The sequence below is a fragment of the Lagenorhynchus albirostris genome, chromosome 2, assembly GCF_949774975.1.
Source record: "Lagenorhynchus albirostris chromosome 2, mLagAlb1.1, whole genome shotgun sequence".
NCBI classification, from domain to species: domain Eukaryota; kingdom Metazoa; phylum Chordata; class Mammalia; order Artiodactyla; family Delphinidae; genus Lagenorhynchus; species Lagenorhynchus albirostris.
The window spans coordinates 111,558,169-111,586,056 of NC_083096.1; the positions used below are offsets into that span (position 1 = coordinate 111,558,169).

Genomic DNA, 27,888 nt, shown 5'->3' on the forward strand with positions numbered 1-27,888 from the left:
CTTCCTTCTGTAACTCAGAGCTTCATTAATAATTCATCAGGAAATGGACAGAAGGAAAGAGGTTTCCAGCTCCAGTTCTGCTGGGAACTCTGTCAGTCAAGCAAGCAGCTACTGGTAGAAGTTGTTTCAGTCCTATTTCTCTTAAATAGACAACATCAACTTACCTCTACTTTCATTTATTTATTTTTGTGAAATATGGAGCATATAAAAAAGAGTTATAAAATGTTTATGTACAGTTTAAAGACCAATAATAAAAATGATCACCTGAGTACCTAACACCTGGCTTAAGAAATAGAACATTGCCAGGACCATGGAAGCCCCACTCCCAAACTTTCTCTCCTCCCAGCTTGAGGTAGCCTGAATTTTGTGTTAATCACTGTCTTGTCTTTCTTTGAGTTTTACCTCAATATATGCATTCCTAAAATTATATGTTGTTTAGTTTCGCTTTTCTTACGGCTTCTGTAATTAGGGTGATACTGTATGAACTCTTGTGTGATTTTTCTGCCGTTGATCTAACTTGATCCATGTAGCTGGAGTTCATTTATTTTCACTGCTGTGTGGAATTCCATGGTAAGAATACCGAATGATGTATTTATTCATTTTACTGTTGATGTATGTTTGAGTGCTTTTCAGTTTTTGTCTACTATCTTCAATGCTGCTATGTACAGTCTTGTGTGTGTCTCTTGGGGACGTGTATAAGAGTTTCTCTAAAGTAAACAGCTAGAAATGGAATTTCAGGTGGTGAACTCTTATTTTGATTCAATGATTATGTGATTTTTTTCTTTAATCTATTGATGTGGTTAATTACATTAATTGATTTTCTGATATCAATGGTCAAAGTTTACATCCCTGGGATGAAATCAAACTTGATGAAGATATATTCGCTTTTTATTAGTGCTGTATTTAGTGTGTATTTAATTGTTTAATTATCTAAACAATTAGATGATTGTTTAAGATTTTGTTTCTGTGGCCTATAATTTTTCTTTTTTGTTATCCTTGTCTGGCTTTGGTTGAAGCTATGTTAACCTCATATGAAATGTATTAGGGAATATTTCCTATGTTTCTGTTCTCTAAAATCAGTACAACTTTAATTGTGCATTCCTTGAACTTTGGTAGAACTTACCTATAAACAGGCCCTGTGGACCTGGTGCTTTCTTTGTGGGGAGATTTTAAACCAGTTCTGTTTCTGTAATGATTATATGACTATTGAGGTTTTTCTGAGCCAGTTTTGGTGAGTTTTGTTTTCTGAGACTTTATTTATTTTATCTAAGTTTTTAAAATGTTGGCTATAAAGTTATTCATATTTTCTTAATATCTGCTTTAAGTTTCACGACAACTACAGCTATGTCCCCTTTTCGTTCATAATGTTTATTTGTGCCTTCTATTTCTTGCCAGAGATCTGTCAATTGTATTAATCTTTTCAAAGAACCAACTTTGGGCTTTATTAAACCCTCTCTCTTATATGTTTCCTTTTCTCTTCCTGTTTCTACCTGTATTTCCTTCCTTCAAATTCCTTTGTTTTTATTGTTCTTTTTTCTTTGAATTTCAAGGTGGAATTTTGTCTCTTTAATTTTGAACCTTTCTTCTTCTTAAAGTAAGCATTTAAGGCTGTAAAGCTTTTCAAGTACAGCTTTAGCTGAATCCTTTGTGTTTTGATATGAATATTTTTGTTATCATTAATTCCAAATATTTTCTGATTTCCATTATGATTTATTCTTTGGCTTATTAGTGGATAATGATGTTTTTTAAAAAAACATATTTGTCATTATTATAAGTTGCTGGGATACCAACTCATTATTGTGATAATTGATAAATTTAAAGGAAAGACTCAAGCATTTAGCCTATCTTTTCTTTGTGAATTCTATTTCAAGTAGACCAAATACTTGATTGAGAAAAGTTTTTATTTTTAGAATTCTAGCCAGTAATTGTAGATCCCTAATAAAACAATGGACCTGTGCGATGATCATCAAAGGATGTAAAAACTTTTATATGAGGGACTTCCCTGGCGGTCCAGTGGTTAAGAGTCCACACTCCCAATGCAGAGGGCACGGGTTCAATCCCTGGTCGGGGAACTAAGATCCCGCATGCCACACGGTGGGGAAAAAAAAAAAAGATAAAGGAATGAAACAACAATTTTTAAAAAATGAGTGGGGGGGGGCTTCCTTGGTGGCGCAGTGGTTGAGAGTCTGCCTGCCGATGCAGGGGACGCGGGTTCGTGCCCCAGTCCGGGAAGATCGCACATGCCGCGGAGCGGCTGGACCCGTGAGCCATGGCCTCTGAGCCTGCGCGTCTGGAGCCTGTGCTCAGCAATGGGAGAGGCCACAAGAGTGAGAGGCCCGCGTACCGCAAAAAAAAAAAAAAAAAAAAATGAGTGGGGGACTTTATAATGGAGGAATCCGGCTGATACCACCTGAACACACTGATCATTCTAGCATCACTGAAAGTGTGACAGTCAGTCATGTGCCTCAGGATGTGATGCAATAGAAGTACAGCCCCACCTCTGAAGTAGTCCTATCCAAAAAAAAAAAACAAAAAACATTTGAACAAGAATCTAAAGAAGCATCTACATAGACTATCAGTTTGCCAAAAAATACAAAGGATAAAGGAACAATTTAATGTTAGATGGTACACAAGGAAGCAATCAACCAAATCCAGACTGTAGGAAAGTCAGTAGAACAAATGACCTGATATCTCCTATGAAAGAATGAGGTAAGGAAGGAAAAAAGAAAAAAGATGGTGAATTGGTATAGAAGAAAATGACATAAGAGACACAACACCAAAAAAAAGCCTTTTTAATATTTTGATTCCAGTACTTCAGTTGTTTTTATCAGGAAGGCCATTTAAGGGATATAGCCCACCATACCGCTAGAAACAGAAGTCCAACTTAAACTTACTTTTTTTTAAAAATAAATTTATTTATTTAATTTTATTTTTCGCTGCGTTGGGTCTTCGTTGCTGCGAGCGGGCTTTTCTCTGGTTGCGGAGAGTGGGGCCACATCTCGTTGCGGTGCATGGGCTTCTCATTGCGGTGGCTTCTCTTGTTGTGGAGCACAGGCTCTAGGCACGCAGGCTTCAGTAGTTGTGGCTCGCAGGCTCTAGGGCACAGGCTCAGTAGTTGTGGCGCACAGGATTTGTTGCTCCGCGGCATGTGGAATCCTCCCAGACCAGGGATCGAACCCCTGTCCCCTGCATCGGCAGGCAGATTCCTAACCGCTGCGCCACCAGGGAAGCCCTAAACTTACTTTTTAAAGAGATAAGCAGTTTGCGTTTCTTTGTACGTTCCTATCTCATCTTAGTCTTTTAAAATGGAAATAATGTGTAAGGCCCACTGTAAATGCATTTAAATTTGCTTAATGCATTAAATGTTTTTCTTAAAAATGTAAATCTAATTTATAAATCTATATTTATCTGAAGAGAATTAAGGAAATTTGATTTTTTTTAAATTTCAACTGACTTTTTTAATAAAGTGAGTAATACTTTTGTTAAGTAAAGGATCTTTCTCTTACTTAAGTTTTGATTTGTATGTAGTGAGTTTTCTTAAGGGACAATACAATCATACCATTACCAAAAACACTGTCAACATGCCGTCAACAATTCCTGTGTCTGCTAACAGCATAAGCCAATGGAATTTATCATAACATCATTTGACCTATGTCTTTTACCCCTTTTATAAGGACACCACGAAGATAAAAGTTGTAATAGCTGTAAAGTCTATCAAGCAATTCTTTCTCCATGGCTACACTTCTTGTACTTGTTCTGAGGCAAAATATATACTGATTTCTCTTGGAATTTTTTTTCCACATTTCATGTCGAATTCTTTTCCAAAGAATTAAGGGAGGATAAGAATTCCTACATTTATGTATTGCCTAACTCTATCTACTATAGTTGTTTTTTTGCCTATAACTAGGAGACCATTTTTACTTAATGTTTTGCCTTCTGAGAAGAAAAATTGTAGAATTTCAGAAAAGCCAAATAAGTAGAAAGTTTCATTCTTCTAAACTTTAGTGCTTTGTAGATAGGCACTATCTACATCAACCTTTGATGGTTGATTTGAAATAAATGGGTGTATTGTTTTAAAAACAGCTGTTAGAGCTCAGACCTGAAGACCAGGCAGCACTAAACTCACTTTACCCAGATGGTTTCTTCAGCCCTTATATCAACATTATAGAAAAAGGTATTTGAGCTGATCAAGACTGTCTAGTATTGTTCTTTTAGGGGAAAAAAAGGAAGCTCTGCTAACTTGTCATTGCTATTGCTTAATTTCTGATTACAAGTTATTAATGTGTTTAATTCTATGGTTTCCTAAATAAAAACTTTATTCTCTTATTGTGGTAAAATATACATAACATAAAATTTACCATTTAACCACTTTTAAATGTACAGTTCAGAGTTATTAACTACATTCACGTTGTGCAACTATCACCACCATCCATCTCCAGCACTTTTCTGCCTTCCCAAAATGAAACATCATACCCATTAAACACTGACTCCCTATTTCCCCCCTCCCTCCTCCCCTGCATCAGCCCCTGGCAATCACCATTCTACTTTCTGCGTCTATGAATTTAAAAAGTTTATTTTTAAAGGCAATAATTTGAAACCAGATTTGTGTAAAGAGAGCAGGGGTCGGAGTACAAGTGGAGCTTCCCTCTACGGTAGGAAAGAACTGTGTGATGCTTTAAGGTCTTCATTTATAGATAGAGAAATAGTACGCCATCTCTGGTGCCACCCACTGACTGTGTTCCATGACATGTATTACAGGCAGAGAGTTTTTTGTGGGCCTTTCCAAAAGGACAAATCAACGAGGTGCTGAAATCTTGGCTGATACCTTTAAGGTAGGTAAAGGATAATTTATGCCTGGCACAGAGTAACTACCTAATAAACATTCATAGACCCATTGAATCAATATGTCATGAATAATGGTATTTCTATGTCACAGGCTTTGCAAAATAATTCCTAATGTTTGTATGCTTGCTAGAAGTTTTAGAAGCTAGAACTTAATAAATAGGCTTCATGGGACTCCCACAGCAGCAACAGACAAAGTTATCATGGACATCTGTTTTCTCCCAGTGTATACTCATACAACCACCTGGCAGATGTTTCTAGCACAATCGATGACTTAAAAAAAAAATCTGGAGTCCCAATTGCCTCTAACATGAAATGTGGATTTTTCAGATTGGAATCAAAGATCACCTGTACTTGGGTGCCTACTGTGTGCTGGAAACTCGGCTAGGCATTGCACATACATCCTCCCAAGGTCCCTTTACTCTGTTGATCGTTAGCAGATGGGCTCACCAGACTGCTTAGGAAGGGATGTAATCCCCAAAAAGCTCTGTTCCCCATGACGATGTGAGGCTCTTGTTTACACAGGATATTCATCCTTCCAGAGTAGCCCACTACATAGGTCAGCCAGTGAAGCTGTTGACGCAGTCACACGTCGGGAAGGGGGCTCTGCACTTTCTGTTTAGAAGCGATCTTCATTTAACTGGCAATATCCAAACTTGTGGGTCCCAGTTTTCCTTCCAGATGTTCAGGGACCCTGGCAGCCTCCAGAAGAGCAAGAATGTTTTGAGCAGATTTGAATGCGTTTTAGAATTATTCTGAAATGCCAAACTACTTGTTTCTATTATATGCATAGGACTATGCGGTCTCCACAGTCCCAGTGGTCGAAGCTTTGCACTTGAAGAGTTTCTGCAGCATGGCTGGGCCTAACCTAATCGCAATTGGATCCAGTGAATCTGCACAGAAGGCTCTCAAGGTAAATATAAAACTTTGCTCTTTCTAAAGGCAGTAGGTGCTGCCTGCTGCATGGTTTTCCTAATTCTGTCTACTGGGTGGACAGCAAGCAAGGGTGGCAGGGAGAGAACAGGCTGGTACTTGAGCTTTCTGTGATGTACACTGTCATGACCTCACATTTATCAGGAACTGGGAACACCTAATAAGTACTCTTCCTGGGAAGGACACTTATAGGAAGAGTTCTTCACTGGTGAACCATTCTTACTTACACAGCAGGTTACCTGGAAAGGCCGATTCAGAAAAATAAATACCAAACTCATCACAGTTCTCTCTTCTGGGGAAAAGGAAGGCATCCCACCAGTAGAGCTCTTGGTAATGTTTTATCTAAGTCAGGTAATTGGTACACATGGGGTCATTACATTATTCTTATCCTTTTGTATTTCTGAACTATTTCATAATAATCTTTTAGAAAGACATGATTCAGAAGTACCTAAAAATCTTAACTTCTTCATTTGCATTGGAATACTTAAATTTTAGGAAAGGAAATTTTCTTATTTCACAGATAGGAAAGGAAAGTCCAGAAAAATTACAACTTGCCTTGGGTCACATAGCTAGATTGAGAGTGGAAGTCACTGATAGTGAAGAAGACCTTCCATCGTTACAGTGCTTTACAGTTCAAAGGCACATTTCGTCTCTGTAACTAACAACCTGGGAGATTATCTGGACACTTCATAAGGGCAAAAACCATGTCTGTTTTGCTCACCATGTGCGCCTTTGTGCTTGGCCCATGGTGGTCCTTAAATAAAGAGAATGATGAATAAATAAATGTGGGAGGTGGTTTTATCTCTATTTTGCAGTTAAGAACTAGATCGAGTGGCTCACCCCAGATCGCAAGGCTAATACTAAATGCTGGGCTGGGACTACTTTTTGCCCCCTCCTCTCAGGTGGTCCTGCACTACACATGACTTATTAGAGGACCAAGACAGTAACTCCTCTTAGGCAAAGAGAGGAAGTCTGTGTGCCCCAAGGTATACAATTTATTTGTTTGCCCTATCAGGTCTTTACTCTTCTGCCTCAGTGCTAGACTTGGTATGGTTTGTCTGGGAAGTAATCATTGCCTCCCACTTGCTGACTTTCCCCTTCGCATTATCTGCAACTTCTTCAGTCAGCTCACTTGGCCTTTCTTCCTTTTCTCAAACTGTATCTCTGATTGTATTTCTAGGACCTTTAACAATTCTTGTTGAACAATCTACCTCAGATTTTGAATTTGGGGCTTTTTCTGTTGCCTTTAGAGAATGTCTTTTGTTCTGTTTCAGCTGGAAGGCTATGTCAACTTTCTGCATATAAAAAAAAATGGTGTCTTGAAGGAAAACATCTGATGAATGGTGTTACTTAGAGGATCTAGAAAGATTATATTTCTCCTCAGGGACTAACTCCATGGCAGCTGGGTTGGTCTGTACATGTCTGAAATTGATTACAAGAGAAGGAAAAGGCTGAAGTTGGTCTGTAGTGTGTCTTTGTGTGAATTAGCAGAAAGAACCTCTCTGGGTAGACAAACTAGAAAAAGTAGCCCCATCTGCCATTTTGGGTAAACTAGGTCCCTAACTCAAATAGCTTGGTCTCTAACCAATAGGTCCCTAACTCAAACTGGTCCCTAACTTAAATAATCTGGAGAAACTAACATATAACAAACTAAGAGATAATACAATATGGTTAACTAGCACTGTTATATGAAATAGCCCTAACTATTATTCAGAGGAGAAGAGGAAACTCTTGAGGTTTAGATATTCAGAGAAAACTTCATGAAGAAAATGTGGCTAGATGTGGGTCTTGAAGGATTTATCAGGGTGGGATTCAGTGAGAGAGTGTTACAGGTGGGGACATGGAATAAGCAAAAACTAAGCAAAATATATTCATGAGATGTGGGCAAACTAGCCCAACTAATGAAGAGTTTTCTTGTGGGCTCCCAGATAGCTGGATGGGGCAGGTGACATCTAAAGAGGCTGGGACGTAAAAGTGAGCAAGAGATGAGTTTATCTCCATGAAGTAGGAGTCTGGGTACCCACAGGCTCTGAGCAAAAGAGGCTGTATTACTACAGAGGTGTTGGACCATCATTCCTTTTGCAAAAAAAAAAAAAAAAAATGGAGGGGAAAGACCCTGCAATCAGAAAAGAGGGCCACTGATGACATGAAAAAAGAAAGCCAAGCCCCAAGTCCCATTGTATGCCTTGGCAACTCACTCACATTTCTCCCTTAATCTTTCCTTTCCCATTGTCAAGTCCTCTAAGACCACATCTTTTAAGGGCATCCTATGAGGATTTTATAGTCCTCCTTCCTTTAAAGTTCATTTGAGTTAGTGTTAATAGTGATGTTCACTCTAAACTTGAAACCTTCTGTGTCAGAAGCTATAAATAATCCTCACTGAGTAGAAAGACATTTTTGGGGATTGAATTTTCCATCAGCAAATGTGCTTCATAAACTATGGGCCTATGGAGTTAGCAAGTGCCCACCCGCCATGTTCCTAGCATCAAAAAGGTTACCTTCCCTTGTAGCAAAAGCAGGAGAGCAAAGCAAACTGAAGAATAATGAGATCTCCATGAGGGCATGTTCTCAGGTCAGAAATAGGTGGGTTGGTGAAATTCAGATTTAGTGAATTGAACTGCTTATTTATTTGCGAACAGTTTGGGCTCCTGCATTAAATCAATCAGTAAAATTGATAGTGGGTAAGTCCTACTACTAATCAATCAGTAAAATTGATAGTGGGTAAGTCCTACTACTAAGTGGGACATATAAATACTGGTATAGACAGGCAGGAAGACAAATGGACAGAGACAAATACATCATTTACAAGTAATGAAAGCGTATTTTCTCCATTTCGCAAGTGAAAATACTGAGAACAGATGAAATAAGGCATTTTGAATAGGATCTCATGGTTCCAGAATCAGATTTCCTGGACCCTGATTCTCCTCTCCCCACTTGCCCGCCCTACTCCATATCCATTCTTTTTCTGTTGGAAAGCCTTTTCTAATTATTTTGCCATGGATTGGTTCTAGCTAATCTCCCTCTTTATCCTCCCCTCTCTCCAACTATTCCCCTCTTACCATTTTTTGCTGTTATCAGGATCTGACCTGTTTCAGGGGAGATATGAGTTTGGTCTCAGAATCTGTTTTTCCTTTGCAAATCTTGATGTCTCGGTCTTGTCTCTGTAGAGAAACCCCTGGCCACTTGGGCCTTTCTTCGAAGGGCATAGCATTTAGACAGAGGTGAATTGTGCCTTCCTGTGCCACACACTGAAAGCCTGATTGCGTCCCACATCTGTCACTGCTTGCTGAGTACTTGCTTCCTTCAGAGTCTATAAAACTACTTCTTGCATATTCTTGCAAAGCTGAGAGCCCAAGCGTTTCTGGGTAGTCTTATTGCATTTGAAACACTTTGTAATGGGTTGCAATCTATTCTTGGTTAATGAAGTGGGTTCTTGTGGAGATAGTCATCATGCCTGTCTCAGTTGTAGTAGATTTAATAGTGTATGCATTGTATATTTAAATGAAATAATCCATCTAGCAGTTCTCTGCTAAAAAGCCCAGAATGCAGAGTACATTTAATACACACTTAACACAGAGATTATCTAATACAGGGAAGGAAGAAAGGAGGACCTATTATTACCATATTTTACTGTTGATACGGTCAAAGTACTGGAGATTAGGTTGATTTGAAATTACTAAAGATATTCGATACCAAGTCTTACCCTACAAATACTATTATCTAAGCAAAATTAGCCTTTAGAGCAATCTGCCCTTGCTATAGTTTTTCTCCTACACTTTTCATCATTGCCTTCGTACCCCTGGGCAGTCACTACCTTCATCCTGCTCCTCTAGCTATAAAAGAAAATACTATAAGAGTAATTAATTCGTGTGTAGGCAGTAGATCTACTAGTACTCTTCCAGGAGGAATGTTTGTCTTCTCAAAAAGATGAGAACTCCAGTTGCCACCCAGCTGGAACTACTGCTCACAAACATAATTTGAGCAACAGAAGCCAACCTCCAAAAAGTACATATTATATTATCTCATTCACTTCAAGTTAAACAAGAGATAAAACTACTCTATGCTGTTAGCAGTCAGAATAGTAGTTACTTTAAAAAGAGGGAGGGAGGGCTTCCCTGGTGGCACAGTGGTTGAGAGTCTGCCTGCCGATGCAGGGGACGCGGGTTCACGCCCCGGTCCGGGAGGATCTCACATGCCGCGGAGCGGCTGGGCCCATGAGCCATGGCCGCTGAGCCTGTGCGTCTGGAGCCTGTGCTCCGCAACGGGAGAGGCCACAACAGTGAGTAGGCCCGCCGGAGCCTGTGCTCCGCAACGGGAGAGGCCACAACAGTGAGTAGGCCCGCGTACCGCAAAAAAAAAGAGGGAGGGAGTCATGGTGTGGAGGGCCATCTTGTATGTTACACTTTAATTTTTAAAGGTTAATAAAAATACATATATTGTTGGAAGTGGGCTGTGATTAACTTACAGAAATACTTCTCCAGTAGCTGGGTCTAAGTCTCAAATCCCTGCTTTATCGCCTATATGATGCCTGTCTTGTCCACAGACTAGCCTGGTGGCTTTTTTTTTTAACTAAGGAAAAAAAGACAAACTTGGTACCTCCTGACCAATATCTCCCCATTTCCCCTTGCCTGCCGGTCTTTGTAAACCTTAAATATATACAATTTTTAATTGCCCTTTGTATGTCAGTAAAGTTGGGGAGGAAAAAAGACATGATAAAGAGTAGATTTGCACCACATCTCACCTGTTCTTTTTCTAGATCTGTGACAAAATTGACTTGCTTTCCAGAAACCTGGATTAATTACATGCTCTCTGTCACAGAAGGACAGATCGTAATTCTTGCCCTCAGGAGGGACTCACAGTAATGATTTTTAACTCAGTCTCCTTGGTAGCATTCAGCCTTCCAGGCAACTGCAGGGGGGGGCAGGGAGAGAGAAAGGAAGGAAGGAAGGACAAAGGGAGGGAGTGAGGGAGAGAGGGAAAGGAAGTTGGGAAGAGAGACACTTAGCGAAAACTTTCCTGAAACTAATCAGATGAGGAAGCTGCCGCTCTACCCAAGCTTGGAGCTCCAGGAACTTGTGGCACTGACATGTTGTGGGGGGGGAGTGGGGTGTATCATCTGCTGGCCGGGAGGCAAGAGGCGCATCCCCACCTTCCTAACCTAACCCCACCCAGGAGACCAGGTATTTTCTCCATAAGGCATCTGCAGTTTTATTTAGTGGCCTTTTTTTATTAATAATTTTATTCTTTCATATCACAGTGAATTATTGTTTAAGAAGACTTTTAATAGAAGTACTAAAAGGTTGTGGTAAGAAAAGAATTATGAGATCACCACTCCATTTTTTGTGCCTTTGTCATATAAATGGAACTGAAATATAGTACATGGAATTCCAGTATGCTTGTAATTTTAATTAAAATGATCATAATGCATTTGGATGGAAATGTCTTTAAGTTTTTTATCTACTTCCTGAAATAACAAATTACATTTGTAAGATTCCTTGAATGAGGACATAGTCTGCTTGCTTTAAGCTAATTTAAATGGCATAGGATACAGCGTGTTTTTCTTTTGAATGACTAACTATATAATAGAGGTCACTCAGTACTTCTTCTCGTTTTGACTCAGCTTCAGCATTGATTTTATGTCCAAAAATGTCCATGTTATTTTATAGGTGGTCATATAAAACATGCAGATGGAAAAACCCTTGATGTGTTTGGATTTTGTATGTTTTTTTAATTGCCTGGAATTTCCTTTAATGACAACTGGAACAGCAAGAGCAAAAACCAAAAGACAGAATGAGAGGTAACTAGTATCAACAGGGTGATTGAAATAGAAAAATAAAGACTTTGCATTTTCATTTGTTGCCACAGGGAATTACAGTCTGTAGTCACAAGATTTCCCGCTTTGGGTCTATACTGTGAAGGGCAAATTGACAATCCATTGCAGGTTTAATTTAGTCTCAGTATCAGATTGTCTGTTCCAGTTGTATTCACCAGATCCACAAGACAATAATTAAAAAAAAAAAATCTACCATGCCTGAATTAAGAAATTAAAACACAAAAATCAAATAGACTCTGAGTTTGTAACAACTGTTTATGCTTCTTTTCCTAGCAGCAGTTGCCTTATCTGACAATAGTCCCAGAGCTGTATGCCAACAAGGCTGGCAAGGCCAAATAAAATGCTTTGGCACGATAGGGCAATAAATAATCTGAAACTGTGAGACCAAAACAGCCTTGCTGATTATCAGCAGCAATTCCCAAGGCAGGAAGAAGGCAAAATTAGCCAAGTAGGAGAAAGGGAAAAATAATTTTTTTTCTCTTGAAAAAACATTATTATTTCAAGAAAATGTCAAAGAAAAAAAAAAGGAAAAATTATATTTAAAGCACTGTTAATTCCATCCATTATACGATGGACATCAAAAAGTATTCAACAGACTTTATGGGATGTCATTGCAGGAGCTCAAGCATCTTGTTAGGTGGTTGAGCAAATGGCCTTTTAAGGGGTCTTTCAATCCAAGACTCTTGCTTACTAAAGAAAAAGCCTCTGAGTGACCTTAAATTAGTGGTTCCCGGTGAGAGATGTGGATTAAAATCTCCTCAAGAACTTTCTGAAAACACACTGCCCTGGGCCTATCTCAGAAAATTCTGATGCTCTGGGTCTGATATCCAGCCCAGGCATCTGCATTTTTTTTAATTTATTTTATTGAAGTATAGTTGATTTACAATCTTGTGTTATTTCTTCTGTACAGCAAAGTGATTCAGTTATACATATATATATACATACACATTCTTTTTCATATTCTATTCCATTATGATTTATCACAGGCTATTGAACATAGGTCCCTGTGCAAGATGGTAGGACCTTGTTGTTTATCCATTCTATATGTAATAGTTTGCATCTGCTATTCCCAAACTCCCAATCCTTCTCTCCCCAACCCGCTCCCCCTTGGCAACCACACGTCTGTCCTCTACCAAGCATCTGCACTTTTAAAAGCACCACAGGTGATTCTGGTGCACAGACTAAGTTGAAAGCCATTGCCTATAAGGATTCCTACAACTTCCAAAAGCACCTAGCTTAGGATCCTGAATAATGTGCACCACAAGAAGTAATCACTATGTCTATAATAGAGGTACAAAAGAACATCTTCCAAACAGCAGTAAAAGTTAGAGAAAGTGTCCAAATTAAAAACCATCGAAAGTTAGAAACTCCTTACTCTTTTGCTGCCTAGAGTTCAACATTGTATAGCTTAAAATACAACACCTAACTGGTTAGTAACTTGAATGGCATCACTCAATCCATTTGGTATGCTAAAATTTTTTATTAAAATATTCTGAGTTATTCAAGAAACAAGAAAAATCTCAAATAAACAACCTAACCTTACACCTAAAGGAACTAGAGAAGGAAGGACAAACAAAACCCAAAGTTAGTAGAAGGAAAGAAATCATAAAGATAAGAGGAGAAATAAATAGAAACAAAGAAAACAATAGCAAAGATCAATAAAACTAGAAGCTGGTTCTTTGAGAAGATAAACAAAATTGATAAACCTTTAGCCAGACTCATCAAGAAAAAGAGGGAGAGGACTCAAATCAATAAAATTAGAAATGAAAAAGGAGAAGTTACAACAGACACCGCAGAAATACAAAGCATCCTAAGAGACTACTACAAGCAACTCTATGCCAATAAAATGGACAACCTGGAAGAAATGGACAAATTCTTAGAGAGGTATAACCTTCCAAACTGAACCAGGAAAAAATAGAAAATATGAACAGACCAATCACAAGTAGTGAAATTGAAACTGTGATTGAAAATCTTCCAACAAGCTTAAGTCCAGGACCACAGGTCCTTCACAGGTGAATTCTATCAAACATTTAGAGAAGAACTAACACCCATCTTTCTTGAACTCTTCTAAAAAACTGCAGAAGGGGCTTCCCTGGTGGTGCAGTGGTTGGGAGTCCACCTGCCGATGCGGGGGACGCGGGTTCGTGCCCCGGTCCGGGAACATCCCACATGCTGCAGAGCGGCTAGGCCCGTGAGCCATGGCCGCTGAGCCTGCGCGTCCGGAGCCTGTGCTCCGCAACGGGAGAGGCCACAACAGTGAGAGGCCCGTGTACCACAAAAAAAAAAAAAATTGCAGAGGAAGGAACACTCCCAAATTCATTCTACAAGGCCACCATCACCCTGATACCAAAACCAGATAAAGATACTACAAAAAAAGAAAATTACAGACCAATATCACTGATGAATATAGATGCAAAAACCCTCAACAAAATACAGCAGAATCCAACAGCACATTAAAAGAATCATACACCATGATCAAGTGGGATTTATCCCAGGGATGCAAGGATTCTTCAATATACGCAAATCAATCAATGTGATACACCATATTAAAAAACTGAAGAATAAAAACCATATGATCATCTCAATAGATGCAGAAAAAGCTTTTTAAAAAATTCAACACCGATTTATGAGAAAAACTCTCCAGAAAGTGGGTATAGAGGGAAGCTACCTCAACATAAAAAAGGCCATATACGACAAACCCACAGCAAACATCATTCTCAATGGTGAAAAGCTGAAAACATTTCCTCTCAGATCAGGAACAAGACAAGGATGTCCACTCTCACCACTATTATTCAACATAGTTTTGGGAGTCCCAGTCACGGCAATTAGAGAAGAAAAAGAAATAAAAGGAATACAAATTGGAAAAGAAGAAGTAAAAGTGTCACTGTTTGCAGATGACAGGATACTATACATAGAGAATCCTAAAGATGCCACCAGAAAACTACTAGAGCTGATCAATGAATCTGGTAAAGTTGCAGGATACAAACTTAATGTACAGAAATCTCTTGCATTCCTAGATACTAACAACAAAAGATCAGAAAGAGAAATTAAGGAAACAATCCCATTCACCGTTGTAACAAAAAGAATAAAATACCTAGGAATAAACCTACCTAAGAACGTCAAAGATCTGTACTCAGAAAACTATAAGACACTGATGAAAGAAATCAAAGATGAAACAAGCAGGTGGAGAGACATACCATGTTCTTGGATTGGAAGAATCAATATTATGAAAGTGACTATACTACCCAAAGCAATCTACAGATTCAATGCAATCCCTATCAAATTACCAATGGCATTTTTTACAGAACTAGAACAAAAAATGTTAAAATTTGTATGGAGACACTAAAGATCCTGAATAGCCAAAGCAGTCTTGAGGGAAAAAAATGGAGCTGGAGGAATCAGACTCCCTGACTGCAGACTATACTACAAAGCTACAGTAATCAAGACAATATGGTACTTGCACAAAAACAGAAATATTGATCAATGGAACAAGATAGAAAGCCCAGAGATAAACCCACGCACCTATGGTCAACTAATCTATGGCAAAGGAGGCAAGGATATACAATGGAGAAAAGACAGTCTCTTCAATAAGTGGTTCTGGGTAAAGTGGACAGCTACATGTGAAAGAATAAAATTAGAACGCTCCCTAACACCATACACAAAAATAAATTCAAAATGGATTCAAGACCTACATGTAAGACCAGACACTATAAAACTCTTAGAGGAAAACATAGGAAGAACACTCTTTGACATAAATCACAGCAAGATCTTTTTGAATCCACCTCCTAGAGTAATGGAAATAAAAACAAAAATAAACAAATGGGACCTAATGAAACTTAAAAGCTTTTGCACAGCAAAGGAAACCATAAACAAGACGAAAAGACAACCCTCAGAATGGGAGAAAATATTTGCAAATGAATCAACGGACAAAGGATTAATCTCCAAAATATGTAAACAGCTCATGCAGCTCAATATTAAAAAAAACAAACAACCCAATCACAAAATGGGCAGAAGACCTAAATAGACATTTCTCCAAAGAAGACATACAGATGGCCAAGAGGCTCATGAAAAGCTGCTCAACATCACTAATTATTAGAGAAATGCAAATCAAAGCTACAATGAGGTATCACCTCACACCAGTTAGAATGGGCATCCTCAGAAAATCTACAAACAACAAATGCTGGAGAGGGTATGGAGAAAAGGGAACCCTTTTGAACTGTTGGTGGGAATGTAAATTGATACTGCCACTATGGAGAACAGTATGGAATTTCCTTAAAAAACTAAAGATAGAATTACTATATGACCCAGCAATCCCACTATTGGGCACATACCCAGAGAAAACCATAATGCACCCCAGTGTTCCTTGCAGCACTATTTACAATAGCCAGGTCATGGAAGCAACCTAAATGCCCATTGACAGATGAATGGATAAAGAAGATGTGGTACATATATACAATGGAATATTACTCAGCCATAAAAAGGAACACAATTGAGTCATTTGTAGAGACATGGATGGACCTAGAGACTGTCATACAGAGTGAAGTAAGTCAGAAAGAGAAAAACAAGTATCGTATATTAACGCATATATGTGGAATCTAGAAAAATGGTACAGATGAACTGGTTTGCAGGGCAGAAATAGAGACACAGATGTAGAGAAAAAACATATGGGCACAAAGCAGGGAAAGTGGCAGTGGGGGTGAGGGTGGTGGGATGAATTGGGAGATTGGGATTGACATGTATACACTAGTATGTATAAAATGGATAACAAATAAGAACCTGCTGTATAAAAAATAAGTAACAGCTCAGTGCTTTGTGACTGCCTGTAGGGGTGGGATAGGGAGGGTGGGAGGGAGGGAGACGCAAGCAGGAAGAGATATGGGAATATATGTATATATATAACTGATTCATTTTGTTGTGAAGCTGAAACTAACATACCATTGTAAAGCAATTATACTCCAATAAAGATGTTAAAAAAATAAAAAAAAATAAGTAAAATAAAATTCAAAAAAAATATTCTGAGTTATCAAAAATCACTCATTTTATCATTTTCTGAGAATAGGAAATTTGCATTTGGCTCATGTTTCCATATCCTCTCCCCCAACACATACACACAGAAAAATCTAACAGGACCTGATCCTGATGTACAGAGATGTGTGTCAAAGAGGAAAAATAAGGTTAAACTTCATACTGATATTAGAGAACTGACTTTTAAAAATAATCATATGTTGATTCTACTAAAGAAGCATGGCTGTCAAAAGGGCCAAAATGGATTTGAGGGCAAAGCAGAGAACTTAGACTCCAAATTCACAGGTTGTCCTTCTGGCTCTGCCTCCTGCTGTCCCTGTGTGACCCCTGTCTCCTGTACTCAGTCTTGTCCTGAAAAAACAAAGTTGAAACAGCCTCTCTAGGGAATGAGAGCTTCGTTCCTCCCCGTTGGAAATTTCATGACAGGCAGTCAAGGTGAAGGACTGTGTCTCAAACTTGGCAAAAAGTAGCAACCATTTAATTATAAAGCTCCCAGTGATATAGATAGTTCCAAAGTGGGTTCACTGTAGACTCTTGACCACTGTGACATCGTCCTTTCAGTGGCTGTAAGTGATAGAAGACTTGTGCTTAGCTGAGTTTTTCATGCCTGCTTAAGGATAGAAAAGCGCAGAAGACTCCATCCTAGTTCCATTTTTATTTGAGGAGGCTTCAATTGCATATATAACTATTAATTTGGATATCTGACAAACAACATCATATCGTAATTCATACATAAAAATCTGATAGAAAAAAAAAAAAAGGTAGGGTTTCCAAAACCTTTTATTGCCGTCTCTTCTGCAAAAAAGGCTTTTCAAAAGGTGATTGAAAAGAGAGCACAGGGCTTCCCTGCTGGCGCAGTGGTGGAGAGTCCGCCTGCCGATGCAGGGGACACGGGTTCGTGCCCGGGTCCGGGAGGATCCCACATGCCGCGGAGTGGCTGGGCCCGTGAGCCATGGCCGCTGAGCCTGCGCGTCCGGAGCCTGTGCTCCGCAACGGGAGAGGCCGCCAACAGTGACAGGCCCGCGTACCGCAAAAAAAAAAAAAAAAAAAGAGAGAGAGCACAGCTGAGTTTGAAGCTCGGGCTTCTTGAGCATCATACAGCAATTTATTGAGCAGCAACTGTATGAAAGATAGTGTCTCACACACGGCGACACTGAGATGAATGAGAAACAGTCTCTGCCCTCAAGACCCTTCCAGCTGAACTGGAGAAACAGGACAGTGTCGGTGTAAGATAAGGCAAATGCCTACTAAATGGCCCAAGGTCCTAGTAGAAGTGATGGGAGTTCCAAGGATGGAGTGATCACAGGAGGTGAGAGCCAAAGTCTCGGTGGACCTGAATGAACAGCAAGCCATAACGGGCACAGAGGATGAGTGGTCACTACAAACAAGATGACTGGGGGGATAGCTATTTTATAATCAGCAGACAATGGCTAGAACAAGGGGTATGTGCAGGGAAAGAAAGAGATTTAAGGTCTAAGGAGTAAGCTGGGGCTGGTCCAAAAGTAAAGGAATTGGGGTCTTCTTATCTGCAGGCTGTGGGGAGCCACTCAAAGTTTTTTTAAGCAAAGGTGTAAAAGGTGGTGTTTCAAAAAGATCCGTCTGACATTATGCCTGGAATGATCAACAGGAAGAAAGATTAGGGGTAATAAAACTAGTTAGGTACCATCATACAGTCCGGAAATAAAGGACAGGAGGGTCTGGACTGGGGAAGCAGGCGTGAAAATGAAGAGCCCCGTGCAGGAGGTGAGTTCTATGTAGAGAAATAACAGAACATTGTAACTGATGGGCTTGAAAGGGCAGGGGAAGGAAAAGGAGCAGGTCAACACTTGGACAGATATTTATGGAACTCCTGTTGTGTACCAGGCACTGTACTAGGCCCTAGGGAGCAATGATCAACAAAATTACTTCAGAAATGACTACCAGATGGGGCGCCTTTGGTGGAATTCTCGGAAAAGAGTTCAAACTCTCACTGTCACCGTGAATTCAGTTCTCTCCATCAACACAGGAACAAACCACAGAAAATTGGTGGGCAGAATGTGTTGCTGGATCTCACTGAGCTAGATTCACAGTTTGAGAACTGAGCTGTACTCAGACACATCCAACTGACAGCAACTCTGGTAGACGTCCTTCGTCTAAGCTTGTAAGACACTTAACGGGGTTGGCTTCCATTTCAGTGTCCATTGGCAGCACACAGCAGCTCATCTGAATTTGGAGTCTCTGTCCTTTACCCTTTTCCATTTCTTTTTTATTATTTTTATCTACTCACTCTCAAAGCACACGAAAAAAATCACTTTAACGTTTGCATGCCCTCCATCTCCAGCGGAGTCCTATTGTTTCTTGGCTGAATTGAGTTGGCAGAAGACTGCAAAACACCCAGGATGATTTCTGCCTCATGGGATGAAACTGTACATCACAGCATGACCTATGTGACAGTCTCACCAGGCCAACACCAGTACTCTTGATGTGGAACAGATTAGGAAATGTGTCAGTTGAGCTGGAGGGAGAATGGTTGAGTTTTGGGTTACTGTTTCTCCGTGGACATCACATGTATTAAATGCCCTCGGTGTTGATGAGTATCCTATTGCTTGGCTGAAGGTTAATAAAGCATATGGTAAAACGTAGACACTAAATTAGAAGTGACATTTTTTTTTTAACATCTTTATTGGAGTATAAAGTGACATTTTAACCCTAAATTATTCTCCAGGTTCTAGGGAATACATCCACACTGCCAGATACAATACTGGGATTTCAGCCATCCTTAGACATAATGACATGCAAGAGAAACACATTAAAAGTAAATTTGGGGTAGGGGGGATAAATTAGGAGTTTGAGATTAAAATATACACACTACTATATATAAAATAGATAACCAACAAGAACCTACTTTATAGCACAGGGAACTATACTCAATATCTTGTAATAACGTATAAGGGAAAAGAATCTAAAAAAGAATGTATATATTCATATATATATGAATAAGTGAATCGCTTTGTTGTACACCTGAAATTAACACAATATTGTAAATCAACTATATTTCACTAAAAATTTTTTTTAATTGTAAAAAAAAAAAGTAAATTTGCCACCGCCTTCTTGCAAAACCACTCCAGTAATACTACCCTGCTCTTAATAATTGCTTACTGTTTCTCCTTGTTTTCATCTTTCAAAATGTCACATTAGTCCAGCAATCTTTAAGAGTATTTCTAAATCTGTTTTTCGTTTATGGTCACTGGGTGCTGGAGTTGGGGCCCGGTATTACCCAAACACTACCTGTCTACAGATGTAAAAAGCTTTGGAGATAGGTTACGACAAGCCATTCCCTTTTATCCCTTTCTGAAGTGGAACCAAATTCAAAGCCGTGACCACATATCCAGAGGTGACTCTTGGTACAGAGTTTCAAAAAGAAAGCCTATTAGGAGCTAAATAAAAGGTGTTGAATCTGCTACATTCTGTGTACATTTTCTAATTGTCCATTTCTTTTTCCATCCATACCCTGGCAAGTGATAATAGTTCAGTATAGATTAGCTACTAGTAGTTGTAATATTAGTAGTGGTAATATGTGTGATGATGATGTTAATTTAATTTGAAAACCCTAAGTTAGTGGTTTTTAAACTTTAGCGTACCCAAGAATCACACAGAGTGCACATTTGAAACGCACATCACACTTCTGGGGTTCGCCACAAGAAATTCTGATTCGGCAACCCTGGCATGGAGCCCAGGAACCACTGCATGATTCAGAGGCAGGTAATCTGTAGACCACACTGTGAGAAGCACTGACTCTGGAGTTCACCAGACATCAGTTTCTATACATTAGCATTTGAGGGCAGGGGGAGAAGATTCATGCTAAAAGTAAACTGCATGTGTCTTTGGACAGAAAATGCCATTTAATATTCAGCATAGTATCTTATTGAATAACATAACTGGCACTGCAGAGAAATAACTCTCATGTAATAGAAAACCATGCAAAACTTCACTAGACTATTGAAATACAAGTGCCTATGAAAAGCTAATTTTCTTTAAAATACTGTGTCATTTTAGGGGGAAACGCTTCCAGAATAAACGATATCATGTGTTCCATCTAGTGCCTTTCTCTCTGTTGATAACATTTGCATATTAAAATACAGTATATCTGCAGTGAGTGCTTATTGCTCTAATTCTCATTAGGCACGTAGGCTCTTAGACTTGAATAGAAAAGTCTGAAGGTGTGAAGTCCTGTGGCTTGAAAACAAGCAGGATACTAAATTCTTCAAGTAGGAATAGTGGAAAGAGGAAGGAAACTCAGATGTTTACTTGGGTAGGAAGTTGTGTGGTCCCATCCATGAGCTTGTTAGGGAGAATTTGAGAAGGGCCCCTGCAGAGCACCCAAAGCTGATTAAAGCTGGATCTTCAGTAACAAGTATTGATTGCACAGAAGGATGTGGCACAAGCGCCAACTGGCAGCTCTTCTTTGCTGTTCACTGAAGGTTGAGCTCTGAGTGAATGTGTCTTATAGGAAATTGCATCAGGAGATTTTAGGAGGATTTTAAGAGTTACTGAAATGCCAAAATGCACTGCTGAAAGATCATTCATTCAGTCAGTCAACATGTAACGAGTATGTATTGAGCGCCTACCCCATGCCAAGCCCTGCACAGAGGGCCAGTGATGTGACTGTGCCTCACTGGAAGCTTCTAATAATCATCTGTCCACCTGAGATGACTTGGATACCTTGACTTAATTAAATCCAAACAGTATGTCAATCACCTAAAGGGGCGGAGGTCAAAATATGAATAGTGGGGATGTAAAAACTATTACTCTCTGAACCAACTGATGACCAATTGAGTCAGTTGCCTTCTCCAACTTCCATACTACCCTTCCTTCTTATTAACTGAACCTTGAGTTTTAAATGAGCACATTTCTGGGACTTCCCTGTGTGGTGCAGTGGTTAAGAATCCGCCTGCCAATGCAGGGGACATGGGTTCAAGCCCTGGTCCGGGAAGATCCCATATGCCGTGGAGCAACTAAGCCCATGCGCCACAACTACTGAGCCTGTACTCTAGAGCCCGTGAGCCACAACTACTGAGCCCGTGTGCCACAACTACTGAAGCCCACATGCCTAGAGCCCGTGCTCCGCAACAAGAGAAGCCACCACAATGAGAAGCACAAGCACCACAACAAAGAGTAGCTCCCGCTCGCCACAACTAGAGAAAGCCCGCACACAGCAACGAAGACCCAACACAGCCATAAATTAATTAATTAATTAATTAATTTAAAAGATATATATATGAGCACATTGCCACTTGGAACAACGTCCACATTTCTCAGTTTTCTTTGTCCTACGTATAACAATGAGACTAAGTATTGCCCAATGATATGAAAATAGAGGTATGATATGTAGAGATATGATATGAAAGTAGAGGTGCTCTGTATGAGATCCAGGAAGCCTGGATTTGAAAGGAAAGAGTTGTGCCCTTCTCCCCTTCCTGAATCTTGAGGAAGGGATGTGATAGAGCATAAACAACTATTTTATACCATGAGGACAAGGGCTGTATCCCAGGTATGTATGACACAGCAAAAAGCTAGAAGAACTTCAGCCCATGATGACTGTCAAGTCACTATACTGTGCTGCAACCTCAAAACACCTTTCACACGAGAGAGAAATAAACCTTTAAAAGTTGTTTTGAGGAGGCAGGTACTTTCTGTCACAACCAAATTTAGTTCTCAGTGATAAAAATCTATCTTCACTAGCCATGAACAGAAAACCCAGTTCAAGCTGGCCGAAACAGTGGAGGAGAGTTACTGGTCCATGTAGTTCTGAAGTAATACAGACTTTAGGGTAGGTTTGATGGGTCTGAGTGATGCTGTCAAAGACCCAGATTCCTTTCCTCTCTCTTCACCTTCCACAGATGAGCTTCATTATAAAGCTGGCTCCCCTTCAGGGGAGCAAGTGGTTGCCAGCAGCTCCTTGCTACTTGCCTCTTCACACACATTCAGGGAGGGGGACATGAGTCCTCTCAGAAAAGTAAGGAAGCTTCTTTCAGATCTTGTCCATTCTTAATAGTCCAAACCGATCATCTGTCCATCCCTGAGCCACTAATATAACCAGGGGGTGAATTTCTCTGGAGCTGCAGTTTCCTGACTGCATCAAGGCACACAAGGGCGCCACAAACAAACTCACAGGGGCACCACGGCAGAAATTTAAATTTTTCAAAAAGAACACAGATATACCTGTCAGACATCACACACAATTCTACTATTAAGTTGTTTGGACCTAACTACTTAATAAACAAAAGTGTTAGATTTGTAGGGGTTTATTTTATTTGTTGGTTTTGGTTTGGGTTTCATTTTTTTCTTTCTTGGCCTAAAGGCACCATGAAAATATTAATGAGACACTTACAGGTACTGTGAACCAAGTAAGGAACCTTTGGCCTAGAGTCTCAGTCCTGGAGTCAGAGGTGGAATTAGCTTCCCCCAGATTATGGGGGCTGCACAGAGAGGTGTGGATTTACAAGTGAAAACTGGGGTGATTGCTAAGAAAGCAGAGACTAGACATGTGGGAGGCAACCACAATGTCCATAGGCCCTTGGAAGAGCTAAACTCTGCATTCTTCTTACGAGAGAATTACCTTTGTTTAGGAAAATACAATAAGTCCTTTGGGGTGAAAGGTGAGACCCTTGAAGGCTTGGGATCAGCAGGAGATAATACAGCAAAAGAGAAAGGAAAACGTCCTTTGTTAGAATAGGAATGTGGAGATGGGGAAAGAGGAGAGAAAAGGGAAAGAGAAGAGATCTGAACCACAAACCAGAGTTGTCAAGTCTTTGAAGAACACCAGCATTTCGTATTCTATTTTAAGTGTCTATATTGCAATACTCCAACCTGCCAAACTTGAGAAAAATCTGTTACCCAGGTGAATAGGGTTTTCTTTTTCAGGCAATCAAAGAAAGGCTGAGGTCCCTGCTTATGTTGACATCATTTAAAAGAGGAATAGCACCTGTAAAATAATTGTGTCTCTGCAGGGATCTAATTCAGTGGAGCCAGAGACAACAGGAGAATAACCTGCCTCCTTTCCCCTACCACCCTCTGCCCCCCAAATTAGTAGAAATTATAGAGAGGGCACAGAATAGTGGTTCTCAATCCTGTCTACATATTTAGAGTCACCTGGGGAAGCATTTAAAAAGAAACAGTGACCTTTTTCCCCACCCTAGACCAAGTAAATAAAAAATCTCTACGGTTGGGGCTCAGAAATCTATATATTTTTTAAAGCTCCCCAGATGATTTTAACGTGTAGCCAAGGTTGAGAACCACTGGTCTAGGACATTCCACAAATCAAGGAATAGACCTTGAAGGGAAGAGAGACTCCTTAACTTGGGAGTGGAGGAGGGGTTGATATGGTTCCTCTTTGTCCCACTTGAATTCTTTTTTTTTTTCTTAATTTATTTATTTTTGGCTGCGCTGGGTCTTCGTTGTGGCGCGCGCAGGCTTTCTCTAGTTGAGGCGAGCGGGGGCTACTCTTCATTGTGGTGCACGGGCTTCTCATTGCAGTGGCTTCTCTTGTTGCAGAGCACGGGCTCTAGGCAGGCAGGCTTCAGTAGTTGTGGCTCACGGGCTCAGTAGTTGTGGCTCACGGGCTCAGTAGTTGTGGCTTGTGGGCTTCAGTAGTTGTGGCAACGGGCTCAGTAGTTGTGGCTCACAGGCTTCAGTAGTTGTGGCACACAGGCTCAGTAGTTGTGGCTTGTGGGCTCTAGAGCACAGGCTGAGTAGTTGTGGCACACGAGCTTAGATGCTCCGCGGCATGTGGGATCTTCCCGGACCAGGGCTCGAACCTGTGTCCCCTGCATTGGCAGGTGGATTCTCAACAACTGAGCCACCAGGGAAGCTCCATGTCCCACTTAAATTCTCTCCACCAAACCAAGATCACTAGAAAAGGCCTGGACCGAGTCGTGAGATCCAGGATCTAGTCCTAGCTTTGCGGTTCACTACCTTTGCGTGATTTGAGGTAAGTCACTTAATTTTTTATCTCTCCGAACCTCCGTAAAAGAGAAGTGGGCTTGATAAAATGACATCACTTTCCCAAGTTCTCAGAGTACCTTATCAGCATTCACTGTCTGACACTAACAAAGGCCAAATCAGAAGGAAACCACGATTTCTCCTCCCCATTTCAGAAACGTAAAACCTGAAATGCAGAGAGCCCAGGTAACTCCCCACACAAGAGCAGGTGAGGTGAGGACGGCTGCTCTCTTCATCAGCCGTGGTTTGGTTGTCATTTACAGGGGATTTGGGTTTCTTGTACAGGATATGTGGGGACAGCAGTGTTTTTCTTAAATACCAATCCATTTCTTATCAAGGATCTTATTAACTCAGAGGAAGAATAGAAGAGTAAATGGTATACTTATTTGGAAGTTTGATTTCTCTCTCTTTTTCTGGTTGTTTTTCCTGCTGTCTCCCATAAGTATCTGCTCTTCTTTTAAAATATGAATAGATTTGATAGCTTTCTCCTAAAAACAGTGGTTCTCAACCAGAGACAAATTTGCCCCTCCCTCCCGCCCAGGGGAGCATCCAACAATATCTGCAGATATTTTTGTCATAATGTGGCGGGCGGTGAAGTGGATGCTTCTGGCATGTAGTGGGTAGAAGACAGGGATGCTGCTAAATGTCCTACAATACACAGGACAGTCCTCACAACAAAGAATTATCCAGCCCAAAATGTCAATAGTGCTGAGGTTAAGAAAACCCATCCTAAAACGTGAATGAGCTTTGTCATCCCTGTTTCACAGAAATTTCAGTTTCTGAGCATATCACAGTTAAGGTGCTTTTATCCCTGATGCATTTAGCGACAGCAGTGACTTCTGAAGATCAAGTAGCTCATGACAGCAAGAGTGTTCTTCAGTAGGAGGGAATTAAATAGCTGTATAAAATCCCAATATTTATTCAGTTTTTGTGTAACATTATTTACAGGCATTGGAACTACTTATGGACAAAAATGTCGTAACTGTAAGACAATCACAGAAATTGCCTTCACGAGTGCAAAACCGGCAGAGGCTTTTGTTACCAGACTTTGAGAGAAGTGGACTTTGGGACCCCTAGAAATTGAGATGTTCAGGCTCCTTCACTGACAAGTTCCGTGGGAGATAAACAGGTTTTGTTTTAAGTATGTATATGTGTAAAAAATGATCTGAAGGACTCACATCAAACTTAATAGTGGTTTCCCATAGGGAAAGGGAGAAGAGAAAAGAGAAAGATGGGATAGAGGGGGAGAAACAGGACTTCATCTTTTTTTTTTTTTTAAAGAAGATGTTGGGGGTAGGAGTTTATTAATTAATTTATTTATTTTTGCTGTGCTGGGTCTTTGTCTCTGTGCGAGGGCTCCCTCCAGTCGCGGCAAGTGGGGGCCACTCTTCATCGCGGTGCGCGGGCCTCACACTGTTGTGGCCTCTCCCGTTGCAGAGCACAGGCTCCAGACGCGCAGGCTCAGCAGTTGTGGCTCACAGGCCCAGCTGCTCCGCGGCATGTGGGATCCTCCCAGACCAGGGCTCAAACCCGTGTCCGCTGCACTAGCAGGCAGACTCCCAACCACTGCGCCACCAGGGAAGCCCCATCTTTTTTTATAAATCAGCTTTATTGAAATATAATTTCCATACAGTAAAATTCACAAGCTTTAAATGTGCAATTCAGTGGGCTTTGACAAATGTATATAGTTGTGTTAAGTCCAATAGAATTTTTAATTTTTCATATTTGAATCTTGTACAAGAAACTTATGTTTTTTATTGTTTATAATTTGTATTTTGGTTTATAATTTAAAAACATATTTTTAGAAAAACCGTTCGAAATTATGTAATCATACTGCCCCTCATTTTGTAAAAGCGACTTACAAAGATGCATGAAGCATAGCAAAATAACATAACTGGAAATGAAAGGGATGTAAAAGGAGAAACAATAATTTAAATTGGAGCCAAGTTTAAGAATGCAAACCATGAATTCTCATTTCCTCTTTATACGTAGGACATTCAGACTTTAAGCTTCCAATCAGTCATCCTCGCTTGTATGTTTGAGAACTTCATTGAATTTAGGCTCCTATTTAGCAAATCCAATTTGCTCTCCTTCCTTTTAAGTATTCATGATAACTTATACCGTCAGTGTTTTTCATAAGCTCATTGAAGGCTAACCCCCAAATATTGTTTGCCCATGAGAAAGCAAGAGTTACATGAGCCAGGTTTTAAAACTAAAGTTATCCTTGGTACTAACAAAGAAGGTAGAGAGTGACTTAAGGTAACTTTCTATGAAAAGCCAACTTCTGCTGAAATTCAGGAACCAAGTCTTGTAGAACCATGAAGTCCCCTGTGTAGGGCAGCAGTTTTCTGGAGCCAGCTTCTACTAGCTTACCAGAGTCAATTGTTACATTTTGGGGAATTTTGACAGCTGGTTGTTAAACACATCCATTATTAAAAATCAGATTACATAAACTTATGATTAAAGAAATTTCATTAAAAACAAAGGTAATAGGGCTTCCCTGGTGGCGCAGTGGTTGGGGGTCCGCCTGCCGGTGCGGGGGACGCGGGTTCGTGTCCCGGTCCAGGAAGATCCCACATGCCGCGGAGCGGCTGGGCCCGTGAGCCATGGCCGCTGAGCCTGCGCGTCCGGAGCCTGTGCTCCGCGACGGGAGAGGCCGCGGCAGTGAGAGTCCCGCGTACCACAAAAAAAAAAAAAAAAAAAGTGTCATGTGTGTAGCCATTACATTGAGGGAAAAATGAGGAAATATTCTTCCAGTATTCAGAAACTACTATGCACTTCAGCAGAGAAGTCCCTCACATCATTGCCAAACAAGTAAAGTTCCAATATATATCTTCATTATTTCATTTGTCTTACTCATTAGTGTAAACAAAATATCAACCAGCAGCCATGTTGGAACTACAGTAATTTGTCAATTGCAACTATTAGGTTGGCCTCAAACGCACGAGCTCTGCAAAACTCAACAGAAGCATTCTGTGAGAATCAACTGACAATATGAAATTTATAGTCAAGAGTATTGAAATTTTTATTATTATTTATAAATTGTAAAGGATGCTACACATCCTTTATATCAGTAAAATGTATAATAAACTTCTGTAGGTATATTATGCATATGTTTTCCCCCATATTTACCAGCACACTATTGCCTGGAGCTGAAGATCTCAGGGCACTAAACATATGCTAAAGACTTTTTTGTTCGGCGCCCAGGCTAAGAGTACAGTTAGGTAGAGGGATATAGTTGAAAGTCCCAATGATGATTTTCTTCACACTATTCC

The 27,888-nt window shown here is 40.1% G+C and overlaps 1 protein-coding gene across 1 annotated transcript in view; it reads left to right on the forward strand.

The window, feature by feature from the left end:
* The window catches only part of DDAH1 (dimethylarginine dimethylaminohydrolase 1), a 153,966-nt gene that overhangs the window by 113,063 nt on the left and 13,015 nt on the right, over positions 1-27,888 (forward strand). Inside the window, exons 3-4 of the mRNA XM_060139639.1 lie at positions 4,759-4,832; positions 5,636-5,755. Of these exons, the coding sequence (XP_059995622.1) occupies positions 4,759-4,832; positions 5,636-5,755 (194 nt within the window). The remainder of the gene's footprint in view (positions 1-4,758; positions 4,833-5,635; positions 5,756-27,888) is intronic.